Source organism: Diaphorina citri, unplaced genomic scaffold, assembly GCF_000475195.1.
Source record: "Diaphorina citri unplaced genomic scaffold, Diaci psyllid genome assembly version 1.1 scaffold2014, whole genome shotgun sequence".
In the NCBI taxonomy this organism is placed as follows: domain Eukaryota; kingdom Metazoa; phylum Arthropoda; class Insecta; order Hemiptera; family Psyllidae; genus Diaphorina; species Diaphorina citri.
In genome coordinates, this window is record NW_007379440.1 from 105,234 (window position 1) to 121,131 (window position 15,898).

At 36.0% G+C, this 15,898-nt stretch overlaps 2 protein-coding genes and 1 long non-coding RNA gene across 4 annotated transcripts in view; all 3 read right to left on the reverse strand.

Annotated features, from left to right (window-relative positions):
• Positions 1–2,401, reverse strand: part of LOC103517948 (protein Gawky) — a 69,354-nt gene extending 66,953 nt beyond the window's left edge. The window contains exons 1-2 of the mRNA XM_026829868.1: positions 2,398–2,401; positions 2,046–2,326 (exon numbers count right to left, since the gene is read on the reverse strand). Of these exons, the coding sequence (XP_026685669.1) occupies positions 2,046–2,326; positions 2,398–2,401 (285 nt within the window). The remainder of the gene's footprint in view (positions 1–2,045; positions 2,327–2,397) is intronic.
• A 783-nt stretch (positions 2,402–3,184) lies between these two features.
• On the reverse strand, positions 3,185–14,532 carry LOC103517949. 2 transcript variants are annotated; one of them, XM_017447634.2, is made up of 4 exons: positions 13,990–14,532; positions 6,776–6,951; positions 4,363–4,528; positions 3,185–4,040 (listed from the first exon to the last, which is right to left on the reverse strand). In XM_017447634.2, the coding sequence occupies exons 1-4, from the start codon at positions 14,081–14,083 to the stop codon at positions 3,985–3,987; spliced, it is 492 nt and encodes a 163-aa protein (XP_017303123.1). In that variant the 5' UTR covers positions 14,084–14,532; the 3' UTR covers positions 3,185–3,984. The 2 variants fall into 2 exon arrangements, with proteins under 2 accessions (XP_017303123.1, XP_017303124.1); XM_017447635.2 differs by having other exon boundaries at positions 3,185–4,199.
• On the reverse strand, positions 5,404–6,698 carry LOC113471026. Its single transcript, XR_003393876.1, has 2 exons — positions 6,418–6,698; positions 5,404–5,605 (listed from the first exon to the last, which is right to left on the reverse strand). It is a non-coding gene; the product is annotated as an uncharacterized LOC113471026 (long non-coding RNA).
• Positions 14,533–15,898: the final 1,366 nt, after the last annotated feature.

A 15,898-nucleotide genomic window follows, 5' to 3' on the forward strand; every position in this document is an offset into this window, starting at 1 on the left:
GTTTGAGTCCAAGTCAAGTTATAAAATTTAGCGTAGTGCATTAAGCAGGGAACGACATTAAATTTGTGACAAGCATTTATGCTTAACACAATTAAAAATACAGGAAAATACCGCTAACCGTTGTTCCGATGTTCATAAAAATTACTATTTGGGGGGTTTTAGGTATGGTTTTGGGGGGGTCTACTCTCATAACTTTTTCGGTATCTCTAACTGTTTTGTGAAAACCGCCGAAAAGCGGTTAATTGCACAAAAGGGTAAGTGTAGTTCATTGCACAAAAGGGTAAGTGTAGGCCTGTAGGCTCCTACATTTTCTTTCTGTTATTATTACGTCTTGAGAAATCACTTGGGTCTTTTTTTTTATTGTAAAAAATTTGAAGTGCAAATCACTATTTTCGGAAGAACATCGAAAAATGAAATTTTGAATAGGCCATAACTCCGGCTCTTTTTGTTGGATCGAGCTCGAACTTGTACCAGTACAGTACTACTTACCTTACCTTTAATGCGCACGGCAGTGCGCCAGGCCAAGTTCCGGCCTGAGCACGCCAGTGTGTATATTACACGAAGCATTTCGACGCATTTTTACCCCTATCATAACTCCGTCAATTTTCAATGTAATCTCACGAAATTTGGACCATAAGTGTAAAGTATACGTAACATACTCGGTGAAAACCGCCAAAAAAAGGTTATTTCCGCCTGTGGGCGGAGCCAAGTGCAACTTTTGCGCTACATTCTCAGCTACATTGGACAATAACAAAACAAAACATTGCCAAGTCTGAAAAAGACGTGGTAGTTTTGAAAAGTGCATGGCCTGTTAGTAGGTAGAGGAGGTATTTAAATAGGTAATACGTATACCTACCTACATTTTTAAGTAGGTTCTTACTTAAGTACCTCTAAGGGGAAAGAAAAGTTTTGTGTATATTACACGAAACATTTCGACGCATTTTTACCCCTATCATAACTCCGTCAATTTTCAATGTAATTGGACCATATGTTAACCTATACTTCCTTATTATACCTGCGAAATTTCGAAGTTCTAGCTTTACCGGAAGGGGTAGAATCATATTGTGAACCTTTTACCGATTTATTTTTTGATTGGTTTGAAATTTTACCTGATTACCTTACTATTTGAACTAAGGTATGACCTTAATTAATATAGCTCTAAATCTTTGAGTTTTTCCCTTTTCCCCCCTTCTTCAGTTGATACAAGCGGGTAGAATGGACAATATGAACAATTGGACTTTCCATATTCCACTTAAATCTAAACAAAACTAAAAAAACACAAAATATACAAAGACCTTTTACCGATTGATTGGTTTGAAATTTCACCTGATTACCGTACTATTGGCACTAAGGTATGACCTTAATTAAAATAGCTCTAAATCTTTGAGTTTTTCCCTTTTCCCCCCTTCTTCAGTTGATACAAGCGGGTAAGCGGGTAGAATGGACAATATGAACAATTGGACTTTCCATATTCCACTTAAATCTAAACAAAACTAAAAAAACACAAAATATACAAATATAGCTCTAAATCTTTGAGTTTTTCCCTTTTCCCCCCTTTTTTCAGTTGATACAAGCGGGTAGAATGGACAATATGAACAATTGGACATTCCATATTCCACTTAAATCTAAACAAAACTAAAAAAACACAAAATATACAAATAAATAAAGTACCCCTATGTATAATGTATGTTGAACAATAAACTCTTTATCTTTACTCGTTCTTTTTATTGTTATGATTAATTTCATTAGGTAGGTTTATTACAAATTGGGAATTTTGTTTATATAATGGGTTAGATCCCGTAAATTAGGTAAATAAATAAATAAGTATTTAGAATACAATCAATATAACTTACAATGGACTTGAAGCTGGCATATACCTTGTTCTGAACTCTGAATTCCAGACGTCTTAAGCAGGCTGCCACAATTATATCATCCACAAACTTGTCAATTAACACATAAAAACGAAAAAGCGTTTTGTCACTTTTCAAACAAATGGAAGCATTCTAATAGGCGATTTCCGTTATCATGCAAGTATTTTGTCTCACCTGAGAATAAAGTGCCTCTCTCATTGTACTCAGTTGTTCGAGTTGTTGTTTACATGATGTGGAACTACCTCCAGCATTGGTTCCACCTGATTGTGGAGGCAGATTTTTACCGGCTGCTGCAGCCCATGATGTGGCCCCACTACCACTACCTCCTCCCTGTTGCTGCTGTTGTTGAGGGTTCTTATTGCCTGGTCCAGAACCACCTTGAGAAGGGTTGGGTGGTTGGGCACCAACTTGCTGCTGTGGGTTACCACCCTGATTTGAGCCCTTCAGCTGACCGCCTGTAATTCAAGGGATAATCAGTCATAATAACAAGTTTACAAAATCAGAACTCAAATTCAGCACCGTTTACACATCTTCATATGTACAGGGGAAGCCAATTTTTGATATAAAGAGGGCTTTGTTGATCTCTTTCAATTAATAATAAAACTTCATAATAATCAAGAATGAAAATCACTTTTTTCCTTAAAAGTACATTAGTACTTGTGGGCTGGGAATAGGTATCTAGTTATATTTTTGTATTGAAGCATAAAAAACTTAATAAAACTTAATTAATATTATCCCAAATTTTGATGGATTCGTGTTCATATTTTATACAAAATGGTTTGGATTAGTTTCTCTTCACAATTCAATAGGTATCTAGTTATATTTTTGTATTGAAGCATAAAAAACTTAATTAATATTATCCCAAATTTTGATGGATTCGTGTTCATATTTTATACAAAATGGTTTGGATTAGTTTCTCTTCACAATTCCCGAAAGGTGTTCATTTCTCATCTAGTAAATTCTTTTAAGTTTGAATTTTTAAAAACTCATTTTAAGGATCATCCAAATTGTGAGTTGGATCTAACCCAATAATTTCAAATGAGCTGCTCATGGACCACATGTTGCCCGCCAGACTATTTTTCCTGCCCGTGAAGCTTTTGGGGGGGACCCACAGGCCTGCTCCCCTGTGTATGTGGCCCACAATGTACCTGCGCCCCCATACACATGAGAGTTGAAAATCCCTGATCTAAGCTATTAAACATATTTTCTATTATGCCGTATAATTTATATCTACCTGTTATTAGTCAGAAATAATTATTTATTTTTATTTTTTGCTCTTAGCCACTACATATTATGTGATATGCAACAGTTTACACGCTGCTGGGATACCTGGTACAAAACACAAATAAATTACTTCCTAGATCAGGCTTATTCTATCCCCACCACCCAACAGTTTACACGCTGCTGGGATACCTGGTACAAAACACAAATAAATTACTTCCTAGATCAGGCTTATTCTATCCCCACCACCCAACAGTTTACACGCTGCTGGGATACCTGGTACAAAACACAAATAAATTACTTCCTAGATCAGGCTTATTCTATCCCCACCACCCAACAGTTTACACGCTGCTGGGATACCTGGTACAAAACACAAATAAATTACTTCCTAGATCAGGCTTATTCTATCCCCACCACCCAACAGTTTACACGCTGCTGGGATACCTGGTACAAAACACAAATAAATTACTTCCTAGATCAGGCTTATTCTATCCCCACCACCCAACAGTTTACACGCTGCTGGGATACCTGGTACAAAACACAAATAAATTACTTCCTAGATCAGGCTTATTCTATCCCCACCACCCAACAGTTTACACGCTGCTGGGATACCTGGTACAAAACACAAATAAATTACTTCCTAGATCAGGCTTATTCTATCCCCACCACCCAACAGTTTACACGCTGCTGGGATACCTGGTACAAAACACAAATAAATTACTTCCTAGATCAGGCTTATTCTATCCCCACCACCCAACAGTTTACACGCTGCTGGGATACCTGGTACAAAACACAAATAAATTACTTCCTAGATCAGGCTTATTCTATCCCCACCACCCAACAGTTTACACGCTGCTGGGATACCTGGTACAAAACACAAATAAATTACTTCCTAGATCAGGCTTATTCTATCCCCACCACCCAACAGTTTACACGCTGCTGGGATACCTGGTACAAAACACAAATAAATTACTTCCTAGATCAGGCTTATTCTATCCCCACCACCCAACAGTTTACGCGCTGCTGGGATACCTGGTACAAAACACAAATAAATTACTTCCTAGATCAGACTTATTCTATCCCCACCATTACACGCTGCTGGGATACCTGGTACACAACACAAATAAATTACTTCCCACCTTCTCTCTAGATCAGATTTATTTTATCCCCACCACCTAATATTGTGTGAACTGTGAACCAACAAGACTTGAGTGACGAGAATGAGGTACACAATAGAAGGATTTAAATAGGAAAAGGCTATTTAACTTACCCCACCGCTGTTTGTATGTCATAGTCATAGGAATGTGGCTTAAACACTTAAACGCTAGAACCTGAGCACCGGAGAAGGGGAATCTGTCATCGCTACATCTAGGGGTATTGTGGCTATTGCTTGTGGAAGAATTGGTTGTCACAATGGTACTGGAGGGTGCATGGCCCTGATAACAAACAAAATCAAAATTAGTCAACTTCACTTCAATCAATCTGATGGACTAATTTGTATGGTACGTACATAAAAAGTTGTTTCCTCTGTGCTTGGCCACTTAATATCTTATTGATGGGGGGGATCACGATTGCAGAAGTAAAATTCGGAAGCAGATACCTATTTATGTAGGGAATTCCGAATGTATGTATGAACTAGCTGAATTCCGTCGCTTCGCTCCGGAATCCCGCTAGTTCATCCCGAGGCATGGCCAAACTTGTGGAAAAGGCATGGCCGAACTTGTAGTTATCAAACTAAAAACATAAACGAAACTCAAATATTAGGCGAGCGAGGAAAAGTTTTCTATCCCGCAGTCTCTGCACTCTGTGTATTTCTTATGGAGATTTCAGCGATCAAAAATTGATCATATCTCAGGATCGGTGTAGATTTTCGCAAAATCCTTTCTTATTGCACACCTAGACCATAAAAAGAATATTCCTACCAAATTTCAGCTTTCTAGGTGGTGTGGTTCTCGAGATAGAGCGATCAGTGTGTGAAATGTGAAATGTGAACTGTGAATGAGTGAATGGATCTTGTTCTTATAATATAAGACTAGCTGAATTCCGTCGCTTCGCTCCGGAAGCCCGCTAGTTCATCCCGAGGCATGGCCAAACTTCTGGAAAAGGCATGGCCGAACTTGTATTTATCAAACTAAAAACATAAACGAAACTCAAAAAGTTGGTCGAGAGCGGAACATTTCTCTCCCGCAGTCTCTGCACTCTGTGTATTTCTTATGGAGATTTCAGCGATCAAAAATTGATCATATCCTCTCTCATTGTACTCAGTTGTTCGAGTTGTTGTTTACATGATGTGGAACTACCTCCAGCATTGGTTCCACCTGATTGTGGAGGCAGATTTTTACCGGCTGCTGCAGCCCATGATGTGGCCCCACTACCACTACCTCCTCCCTGTTGCTGCTGTTGTTGAGGGTTCTTATTGCCTGGTCCAGAACCACCTTGAGAAGGGTTGGGTGGTTGGGCACCAACTTGCTGCTGTGGGTTACCACCCTGATTTGAGCCCTTCAGCTGACCGCCTGTAATTCAAGGGATAATCAGTCATAATAACAAGTTTACAAAATCAGAACTCAAATTCAGCACCGTTTACACATCTTCATATGTACAGGGGAAGCCAATTTTTGATATAAAGAGGGCTTTGTTGATCTCTTTCAATTAATAATAAAACTTCATAATAATCAAGAATGAAAATCACTTTTTTCCTTAAAAGTACATTAGTACTTGTGGGAATAGGTATCTAGTTATATTTTTGTATTGAAGCATAAAAAACTTAATAAAACTTAATTAATATTATCCCAAATTTTGATGGATTCGTGTTCATATTTTATACAAAATGGTTTGGATTAGTTTCTCTTCACAATTCCCGAAAGGTGTTCATTTCTCATCTAGTAAATTCTTTTAAGTTTGAATTTTTAAAAACTCATTTTAAGGATCATCCAAATTGTGAGTTGGATCTAACCCAATAATTTCAAATGAGCTGCTCATGGACCACATGTTGCCCGCCAGACTATTTTTCCTGCCCGTGAAGCTTTTGGGGGGGACCCACAGGCCTGCTCCCCTGTGTATGTGGCCCACAATGTACCTGCGCCCCCATACACATGAGAGTTGAAAATCCCTGATCTAAGCTATTAAACATATTTTCTATTATGCCGTATAATTTATATCTACCTGTTATTAGTCAGAAATAAAAATTTATTTTTATTTTTTGCTCTTAGCCACTACATATTATGTGATATGAAAACTCACCAGGATTGGTATTATGACTAGGATTAACGGTCTATTTTTATTTTTTGCTCTTAGCCACTACATATTATGTGATATGAAAACTCACCAGGATTGGTATTATGACTAGGATTAACGGTCTGTGACTGCTGAGGACCAGGGTTGGATCCAGGGGGTGGGAGAGGGGCCGCTGCCCCACCTCCCCAGCCCTGTGGGGGCACACCTTGTGGTGGAGGGGCGCCATTGTTACCCCAAGGACCTGTGCCAGCACCACCACCTGGCTGATTGTTCCAGTTGGCTCCTCCAGCAAGAGCACTTTCCCCACCACCCAACAGTTTACACGCTGCTGGGATACCTGGTACAAAACACAAATAAATTACTTCCTAGATCAGACTTCTCAGCTACATTGGACAATAAGAGATCGCCAAAATATGGCACTTGATTTGTAAAATTTAAATAGTTCTAACCTGTAGGATTTGGGACGGAGGCTGTGTCTGAGTATTGGTTGAGCTGGTTATTATCACAGATGTCGCATTGTCACTACTCAGGGGCAGCTCACAGGTCCGGGGGTCAGCTCTATCCTCCGGTCTGGGGTCCACTCCATCATCTTCAATTCGTTCCATCATACAATCACTATCACAGCCTGTACAACACAAATACACATACAGGGTGAATATCGACTCGCATGGGTTCAATCCCAGCCGAGGTACCTATGGAATTTTAATATTTGAGAACTTGTCCACAGTAATAGTAGCAGACTACTGCTGGAGTAAAGGGACTTTTCAGTCCTATGTGCGCAGTATAAATAAGCACTACTATTATTATTATTACTATCGGTAAAAAGCAAAAAACACACTTTCCTTACTTAATTTATTTTCAGGGGATATATTTTTCAAATTGTCTTCAATTTTTGGATAAGGAAAGCACCGTTAATGATGTCAAAATGCGACTATTATCCTTTTTTTTTTTAATTCAACTTCAACACAGAAAGGGGTCAATAGAATAACAGTGCTGCAGGCGAAATTTTTGGTCTACACAATCTTAAGAAATTCAGTTTCATCTAAATTCTTATCTTCACCTCCATAGGAGAATTTTTTTCAAAAAGCATGAGCCTGAAGGGTTAATGACAGCCACAGGCGAAAAACTAGGCATATCGAAGTTGCAAACTTTAGCGAGGCAAGCAGAATATTTGAAAATTTTGGTCTACAAGTTTCAAGAACCAGGCTTATCAAAAGCTCAATTCTTAGCACCGCAGGAGAAAATGTTAATCGGCAATAAACAGATAATCTGTTAGGGTAGAAAACATGAGGAACTGGGGATATGTAATCAGTAGAGCCCAGATTTTATGCCGCGTAAAAAGGCCGAAATATGCTGTTGCAGTGGATTACAAAGTACCTGGACAAATGGAGGGCCTTCTGGAGCTATGTATGCTGCCACTGAATCTGGATGGATGCATGACTACATTTTTGAAAGTTGGTTAAGAAAATTTGTAAAGCATGTTGAAGATCTTGAAAAACCAATATTGCTAACATTTGATGGGCACGGAAGCCACTTGACCTATAATGTAACTACTATTGCCAGAGAAAATGGCATCATTCTTCTATGTTTGCCACCAAATACTTCTCATGCCCTTCAGCCTCTTGATGTAGGGGTATTTGGTCCCATGAAAAAATGCCTGGAAAGATATCCTAAAAGTATGGTACAGAGAAAGTCGATTGAAAAATATTGACAAAGCAATATTTCCAAGTCTGCTAAATGCTCACAGAGCCCATCCTCTCCCACGAGAGTGAGTATCCGTTTCCTGTAGTCCCTACAGTCCTGAAACTAAAAAAAAACTTATCTTATCAATTCATCATACAAACCAGAGCATATCATTGGAGGTTTCAAAGGGTCTGGTTTATTTCCAGTAAACAAGGAAGTGTTACAAGACCGAATTGTGAATGTAGATGTAGACACATGTCAAAAGTCAAAATGAAGTTTCAAACACAGATTGTCAACCAGCTAGGCTACACAACAAGATTCACAACCAGCTACACAACAACGGTAGGTACCACCACCGCACCGTATCCACATGTCAAAAATTATATACAGCTTGGCCTAAACTGGATTAAAAGAATAGAAAATTAATTTATTTGTCTTATTTAACCGCCATCTTGTCCATCTGTAATATAGCTTCTTAAATCGGCAAAATAACCACTTTTTTCAAGTCAGCATACCTGCTTATCTTCATCATACAAACCAGAGCATATCATTGGAGGTTTCAAAGGGTCTGGTTTATTTCCAGTAAACAAGGAAGTGTTACAAGACCGAATTGTGAATGTAGATGTAGACACATGTCAAAAGTCAAAATGAAGTTTCAAACACAGATTGTCAACCAGCTAGGCTACACAACAAGATTCACAACCAGCTACACAACAAGATTTACAACCAGCTACAACTGAGAGCTTCAGCGTCCCACCTAAAACTCCCTCAACTTCAATCACTTCTAATCAGACACAACAATCACCAATGAGGAAACTTAGACTTGCAATTTTGAAAACCATTTCACCAGAGCCAACTCAGAAAGTCAAGGAAGCATTAACAAATTCCAGAGTTCAAAACAGTTATGGTGAAGTTCTCACAAGTGATGAGGTTCAAGAGAGACTGAAAGAGGAAGACATCAGGAGGAAAGACAAGAAAGAATTACCAAAAAAGATAGTAAAACAAGAGGACATAAAAGGTCCTCTGGTCCCAAAGAAGTTGTTTGAAAAGGCTGTTTGAAGAAAAAAAAAAAAAAAACAGCAATCAAATATCATTGTTGGATCATGGGTTTCAGTAAATTACCAAAGTGAGTGTGGAAAGGTTACAAAAGAGTTCAGAGGTCAGATTACTGAAATAGAATCTCCAACTTTGTTCTCAGTGAAGTTTTTGAAAAAGTGTAGTGGAGAAAGTCAAAGGTACATCTTTCCTGATGAAGATGATATTGAGTTTGTAAATAAAGAACAAATTTCTGAAGGTACATCTTTCCTGATGAAGATGATATTGAGTTTGTAAATAAAGAACAAATTTCTGAAGTCCTTTAAAGAACAAATTTCTGAAGGTACATCTTTCCTGATGAAGATGATATTGAGTTTGTAAATAAAGAACAAATTTCTGAAGTCCTTGCTGTTCCATGTTATAATGGAAGCTACTTCTGGTTTTAAATCAAATTAACATTTTATTTCCAGACACTTTTCGAAATAAAGAAGATACACTGTCTTTGCAAGTACTTACAAAGACAGTGTTCCCCCCAGGTATAATTTGAAGAAAAAAAAATCCATTTTTTCTAATTCTATTTCATTTTTTATATTACTTTCTGTTACAGAATAAATCTTTTTAATCTTCTGAAAAACATAATTTTAATGTGTCTATTTCTTCAGAAACAGCACCTAAGTATGGATTTTATTAGGAAAATAGCAGTATACCCATTTTCCCCCACCACTATACCCACTTTCCCCCAAGCGTGGGTAAAAATGGGTATTATACTTTTATTTTTGGTCACCATGACCTTCCTGTAATATCTTTATACCACCAATGACCCTCAAAATATCTTCTCCAGACTTATAATGCTCACTTGAAATAAAATGCACATTGTTATCACAGGTAATTATTTTTTTATCAGCCTAGAAAGAGAAAAAGTACCAAAAAATATACTCATTTTACCCCATCAGACCCTAGCTCTTACCGTTCTCGAGATATTTTGTTTAGACAGACACACGGACACACACACACACGGACCAATGGCTGAATGAAACTTTGGGTTTAGGCTCTAGGGACCTCAAAACGTGTTTTGGCACTAAAAACTGACCATCGAAAATTTGACCCGATTACATTACTTTCCTTCCTATAGGATAAGGAAAGTAAAAAGGAACGATCTTTAAAAAGTTCCGGTTGGGGCCCAGAGAATTTTTCTAATTTTTACCAGTAGTAAATCATTGTTTTGTGTTCTTTTCTAAAGCACCTGGTTCAAAAATGGTGTAAAAATATTAAGGAGAAAAAAAGTTACGTTAACATTTATCTCCAGAAACATGCATTTTCAGCAAAAAAAAAAAAGACGAAGAAGAAGGAAGAAGAAGAAGAAAAAAAGATTGTATAAACCTAATAAGTAATAAGTATGAAGTATAAGTCTTTGCTCTCTTGAGAATAATACATTAACTACTTCTTGGTTTAATTGTCATATCTTTGTAACTTTGCATAACGACTGTTGGAAAGTAGGTACATAGGTACGTAGATTTTTTTTTTTTTTTTTTTTTTTTTTTTTTTTACAAATCTAGATCTTTAAAAAGTTCCGGTTGGGGCCCAGAGAATTTTTCTAATTTTTACCAGTAGTAAATCATTGTTTTGTGTTCTTTTCTAAAGCACCTGGTTCAAAAATGGTGTAAAAATATTAAGGAGAAAAAAAGTTACGTTAACATTTATCTCCAGAAACATGCATTTTCAGCAAAAAAAAAAAAAAAAAAAAAAAAAAAAAAAAAGAAGGAAAAAAAAATTATTTTTTTATCAGCCTAGAAAGAGAAAAAGTACCAAAAAATATACTCATTTTACCCCATCAGACCCTAGCTCTTACCGTTCTCGAGATATTTTGTTTAGACAGACACACGGACACACACACACACACACACACGGACCAATGGCTGAATGAAACTTTGGGTTTAGGCTCTAGGGACCTCAAAACGTGTTTTGGCACTAAAAACTGACGGACCAATGGCTGAATGAAACTTTGGGTTTAGGCTCTAGGGACCTCAAAACGTGTTTTGGCACTAAAAACTGACCATCGAAAATTTGACCCGATTACATTACTTTCCTTCCTATTCAAATAAACATTAAGTATTTTAGTCTAATAGATGGAGGGGTAAACGATTTTTTTTCATAGGATCTTTAGGTATGTATGGTGGGGGAAGTGTAATACTAAAAGTGAGACCTCCAGAGTTGGGAGAACTTTTGGCGGCAGAAAAACCACCAGGAAACGGCCCTTTCGCACTTTTTTTTCAGTTCTTTGTTTATTAAACCATGCGTCCTACGGTTAAAGTACACACGTGAAAATTAAAGTAAACAAAATTTCCTACATGTTTCAGTTCTTTGTTTATTAAACCATGCGTCCTACGGTTAAAGTACACACGTGAAAATTAAAGTAAACAAAATTTCCTACATGAGGGTGTGGTCAAACTTTATTTTATGTTCAGTTAATGTACTCTTACAGCAACCTGTAGGTCAAGTAGGTGGCCGAAAAGTGGTCGATTTTTTTTTTTTTTTTTAATTTAGGACCTCAGTACTCGGAATTCGGACCAATCTCAGTGGTGTACCTAGTGGTTATAGCGCGGTGGACTTCGGATCTGGAGGTTGGTGGTTTGAGTCCAAGTCAAGTTATAAAATTTAGCGTAGTGCATTAAGCAGGGAACGACATTAAATTTGTGACAAGCCTGGCAAAATGCTGTTTTCTGATAGGTATTGATTGGTCTTTGTGTTGATGTATTTTTCCAATATTTTTTCCACTACTGGCATCGATCCAATAGGTCTATAATAATAATTGGATAAACTATTTTTTTCTCCTTTTTTATAGAGAGGAGACACGCAAGAGATTTTCAATTTATCAGGTATGGTTGCCGTATTTAACATTAGATTAATTAGTTTGGTAAGTATTGGTGTAAATATCATCCGATTTTGAGTTAGATCTTGTAATCTAATACCATCCATACCAGGGCCGGTTTTGTTTAAATTCGTAATTATCTTATCAATGTCCTTCTCCTTAGCCTTCCTTTCTTATGAACATAGATGATTGCTCGCCATGTTTATTATATTCAATTTCACGCACATTAAAGAGAGTACCTCTATTTTGTTCTCTTAATTCTTTAATTTTAAGAAAAGAAGAAGAAGAAAAGAAGAAGAAAAGAAGAAGAAGAAAAGAAGAAGAAGAAAAGAAGAAGAAAAGAAGAAGAAGAAAAGAAGAAGAAGAAAAGAAGAAGAAAAGAAGAAGAAGAAAAGAAGAAGAAGAAAAGAAGAAGAAGAAGAAAAGAAGAAGAAAAGAAGAAGAAGAAGAAAAAGAAGAAGAAGAAGAAGAAGAAGAAGAAGAAGAACTGAACTGAACTGAACAAATTTAATATATTTTTAACAATAGAAAACATGTAAGATAATCCCTAAGCTAATACAAGAAGAAAAAGAAGAAGAAGAACTGAACTGAACTGAACAAATTTAATATATTTTTAACAATAGAAAACATGTAAGATAATCCCTAAGCTAATACAAACTTCTTCGGGATGATTCTTCTTCTTTATTGTATTTTCTTCGTTATTTCTCTTTTATTCTTTATTTTCTTCTATCAGCTGTTCTCATCATATTCTATATTTCTCAAATATATTTCTCATCATATTCTTTACAATATTTATTTAGCAGTTTTGGAATAATGTGAGATAACATTCTTTCTCCATATAACAAATATATTTCTCATCATATTCTTTACAATATTTATTTAGCAGTTTTGGAATAATGTGAGATAACATTCTTTCTCCATATAACTTGTTCGCTCGTTCTATTTCTTAGTCCGTGTTTCTTGTGTTGTAAATATTTGTAGATCTCTTCTTGTATATATCTTCAAAGTAGAGTATTTTGTTATGTACATTAATGTTGATAGTTGTATAGGTGATAACAATCTATTTCTTTTCTCTTCACATTTAAACAGATATTTCTTGATGTGATTTTGTATTGATATGAGAGGTGTCATCATATATTGTGGTGTATGTACATACAATGTTGCCCCATATCTTAATAAAGACTCGACTAATGCATAATATATATAATAAGAAGAAGAAGAAGAAGAAGAAGAAGAAGAAGAAGAAGAAAGATTATGTAGGTATGTGGTCTTGTGGAATAAGTTTTAAACTTTACAGCAAATAACATTAATAATATACATACAATGTTGCCCCATATCTTAATAAAGACTCGACTAATGCATAATATATATAATAATAATAAGAAGAAGAAGAAGAAGAAGAAAGATTATGTAGGTATGTGGTCTTGTGGAATAAGTTTTAAACTTTACAGCAAATAACATTAATAATGACTTTCTAGAAAAAAATTGAACACTGAACAGCAGTTTGAGAAAAACCAAAAAATACGAGCGTTCGGCTAATTTTGTCATCCAGTGTATTAACTTGCTTCAGGAATTCTAGTCCAGGCTTTTTCTCTGTTACTTGTTTCAACTTGTTCCTGAGCTTCTCAGGTAGGTTCTGAGGAAGGGACGCTTGAGCAGTTGAGCACTCTCCAAAGTGTTCAGTATCTCAGTAATTTTACTTTTTTCCTCAAAACCCTCGAAATATGCAAAATTTAGCCGATTTTGCTCAAATATGCAGGAAAATGCCCAAATATGCAAAATCCCTAAAAATTGTCAAAATATGCAATTGTATATGCAAATGTCCGGGCTCTAGTAATCAGGTAAAATTTTTGATGGTCAGTTTTTAGTGCCAAAACACATTTTGAGGTCCCTAAAGCCTAAATAAATCCAAAGTGTGTGTCAACAAAAATAATAGATAAATAAAAAAGTCACGACTGTTTGAATTTTTTCTGTGACTCTAAATTTAATTGAGTGAATTGCATTGATGGTTTAATTTCCGGTACCAACATCAAAAACAAACCAAAAGCTAAACATAGAACTCAATAAAATTCTTACCTGTGTGTGAATGTTGAGAAGACAAGAGTAGCGTGACTTTCTGATTCTTAGGCACTTGATTCAGTGGAACATGTTCAGGTGTCAAACTCAACATTTCTACCACCTAAAAGAAAACAATATTACAAATAGAAAAATGCTAGATAACATTATACCCTTCATCAAATTCTAATGTAATTAACATTTCTTTCCTTCTTAAAGTACCATGTCCAATTGTCCATTACTGGACGCCTTTAGCTGTTTATCTTAACAGGTACATAAAGGCGATATGTTTTGATACTACAAACGGCGGATCAAAAGTGCCTATTCTAACCTAGTTAGCTTGGAAGGTAGCACGGTTCTAAATTAACGAGCGCGGTAGCGCTCCGCCCCGCCAAGTCAAGAAAGTTTGACCGCGCTACTAGAGATATTATACGCGACAGGGAAAGTACCGTTTAAAGGTAGTTGTAGTGTAGAGGAACAACTACAAATGATGGAAGAAAACGGATTGCGTGTGTGTGTTGGGGCATGAAAGTAGACCAAGTTGAAAAAAAAATCATCAAAATCGGTTAAGTTTATCGGTTATGGTATTTTTCACTCGGAAATGTTCGGAACTTACCAAATCTTACTCAATAATGTTACTATGGTATTTTTAACTCGGGAATGACCCGAACTTAGTAAAACTTACATACTAATGTTATTATAGTATTTTTTCACTCGGAAACGACCCGAACTTACTAAAACTTACCCAAAGATATTACTATGGTGTTTTTTCACTCAGAAATAACCCAAACTTATATTTATATTATTCTCTTTTACCTTTGTATATTGTATACTTATTACCTTTTTTACTCGTTTTTCTAGTCATTATTTCTAAAATTGATGCTATATGCAAATGTCCGGGCTCTAGTAATCAGGTAAAATTTTTGATGGTCAGTTTTTAGTGCCAAAACACATTTTGAGGTCCCTAAAGCCTAAATAAATCCAAAGTGTGTGTCAACAAAAATAATAGATAAATAAAAAAGTCACGACTGTTTGAATTTTTTCTGTGACTCTAAATTTAATTGAGTGAATTGCATTGATGGTTTAATTTCCGGTACCAACATCAAAAACAAACCAAAAGCTAAACATAGAACTCAATAAAATTCTTACCTGTGTGTGAATGTTGAGAAGACAAGAGTAGCGTGACTTTCTGATTCTTAGGCACTTGATTCAGTGGAACATGTTCAGGTGTCAAACTCAACATTTCTACCACCTAAAAGAAAACAATATTACAAATAGAAAAATGCTAGATAACATTATACCCTTCATCAAATTCTAATGTAATTAACATTTCTTTCCTTCTTAAAGTACCATGTCCAATTAAAATAGGTGTTTATCAAACGTATCACATCGTTCTCTGTTTCTCTGTGTTCTATTGATGTTTTTAATGTAAATAATCCGTGAAATTATAAATCGTAGTATCGTTCTTCGTAATAGAAAAATGCTAGATAACATTATACCCTTCATCAAATTCTAATGTAATTAACATTTCTTTCCTTCTTAAAGTACCATGTCCAATTGTCCATTACTGGACGCCTTTAGCTGTTTATCTTAACAGGTACATAAAGGCGATATGTTTTGATACTACAAACGGCGGATCAAAAGTGCCTATTCTAACCTAGTTAGCTTGGAAGGTAGCACGGTTCTAAATTAACGAGCGCGGTAGCGCTCCGCCCCGCCAAGTCAAGAAAGTTTGACCGCGCTACTAGAGATATTATACGCGACAGGGAAAGTACCGTTTAATTCAAAGTAGAGTATTTTGTTATTTACATTAATGTTGATAGTTGTATAGGTGATAACAATCTATTTCTTTTCTCTTCACATTTAAACAGATATTTCTTGATGTGATTTTGTATTGATATGAGAGGTGTCATCATATATTGTGGTGTAT

Excerpts from the sequence above, each read along its gene's own strand:
- LOC103517949 (XM_017447634.2), bottom strand. The coding sequence starts at position 14,083 with ATGTTGAGTTTGACACCTGAACATGTTCCACTGAATCAAGTGCCTAAG. Across the intron at positions 6,952-13,989 it reads TTCTCAACATTCACACACAG|GCTGTGATAGTGATTGTATG; the intron begins GTAAGAATTTTA and ends TGTGTTGTACAG. Across the intron at positions 4,529-6,775 it reads CTCCGTCCCAAATCCTACAG|GGCCATGCACCCTCCAGTAC; the intron begins GTTAGAACTATT and ends GTTTGTTATCAG.